At 71.2% G+C, this 1,259-nt stretch overlaps 1 protein-coding gene across 1 annotated transcript in view; it reads left to right on the plus strand.

The window, feature by feature from the left end:
• ERBB3 (v-erb-b2 avian erythroblastic leukemia viral oncogene homolog 3) overlaps positions 1-1,259 on the plus strand; it is an 8,789-nt gene that overhangs the window by 6,708 nt on the left and 822 nt on the right. The window contains exons 21-23 of the mRNA XM_010565176.1: positions 60-218; positions 503-574; positions 769-1,033. Coding sequence (XP_010563478.1) covers positions 60-218; positions 503-574; positions 769-1,033 — 496 coding nt within the window. The remainder of the gene's footprint in view (positions 1-59; positions 219-502; positions 575-768; positions 1,034-1,259) is intronic.

Genomic DNA, 1,259 nt, shown 5'->3' on the forward strand with positions numbered 1-1,259 from the left:
CCCCCCCCCCCGGCCCCCCTCCGGTCCCGCAGCCCCTGACATGGCCATCCCCACAGCAGGAGAGCGGGGCCGTGCCACCCGCCGAGCCCCCCACCCTCAGCGACAAGGAGCTGGATGACATGGAGACTTTGGAGCTGGAGGAGGAGGAGGAGCTGGATGCCTCCTTCGGCCTCACCACCGGTCTCTACCCACAGCGGCCGCGGGGCAGCTGCACCCGGGTGAGACCCCTCTGCCCCTCCCCCCCTCGGGTCTGGGGGCTCTGGGGCTGTGTCCTGGGCATGGCACGGGGTGGTGGGAGGGCATGCAGGATCCCGGGATGTGGCACAAGGTCCCACGGAGCTGGGATGCCGGGCTGACCCACGCAACCCCCTCATTGCCCCATCGTCCCCTCTGAGCCCTGTCAGGACCCATGCCCCGTTCCTGCAGCGGGGTGTGGGGGGGTCCCAGCCCCTGCGTGTGTGTGTGTCCCCGCTGGGTGTCAACCCCCCCTGTCCCCCTGCAGAGCCCCAGCCTGCTCAGCCCCCCGGCCGGCTACATCCCCATGAACCAGCCCGGCCTCGGCAGTGGCCGCCAGGTACCTGGGGGGCTAGAGGGGGGCAAGGGGTGCTGGGTTGGGGGAAAAAGGCTGCTGGGGGGCTATGGGGGGTGACCATGGGGTGCCAGAGGAGGGGGGGCAAAAGGGTGGCAGTGGGAGGTGAAACGATGGCCATGAGGTGGGGGGGGGGGGATGTCTGCAGGGGTACCCCCCCTCAGCCCCATGTCCCCCAGGGCGGGGGGTGCCGGCCGCCGCGGCGCAGCCGTCAGGAGTCCCTGGGGCGGACGGTGTCAGAGTCGTCGGAAGGCCGGGGAACGGCCTCGGAGCTGGACCTGGCCGAGGGGGGGTCGCTGTCGGGGAGCCTCTGCCGCAGCCTGCGCTCGCGGGGGGACAGTGCTTACCTGTCCCAGCGGGAGAGCTTCCCCCCGCCGCCCCCCAGCACCGAGGGCAGCGAGGAGGACGCCAACGGCTACGTCACCCCCAACTGCGCCGGACGGGGTGAGGGGTGCAGCCTTGGTGTGGGGGGGTTGGTCCTGTCCAGGCACGGGGTAGGGGTCCCATCCATGCAGGGTGGGGGGATCCTATCCTGTAGGACCAGGTCTGGGGGCTGCCCCCACCACGGGGTTGCAGGGAGCCCATCCTTGAGGTGTGATGGGTCCCATCCCCGCAGGATTTGGGGTTAAGGAGGTGAGGGCTCATCCTTGCAGAGTTGGGGCTGGGGGGG

The sequence above is a fragment of the Haliaeetus leucocephalus genome, unplaced genomic scaffold (assembly GCF_000737465.1).
Source record: "Haliaeetus leucocephalus isolate CR32 unplaced genomic scaffold, Haliaeetus_leucocephalus-4.0 Scaffold186, whole genome shotgun sequence".
In the NCBI taxonomy this organism is placed as follows: Eukaryota; Metazoa; Chordata; class Aves; order Accipitriformes; family Accipitridae; genus Haliaeetus; species Haliaeetus leucocephalus.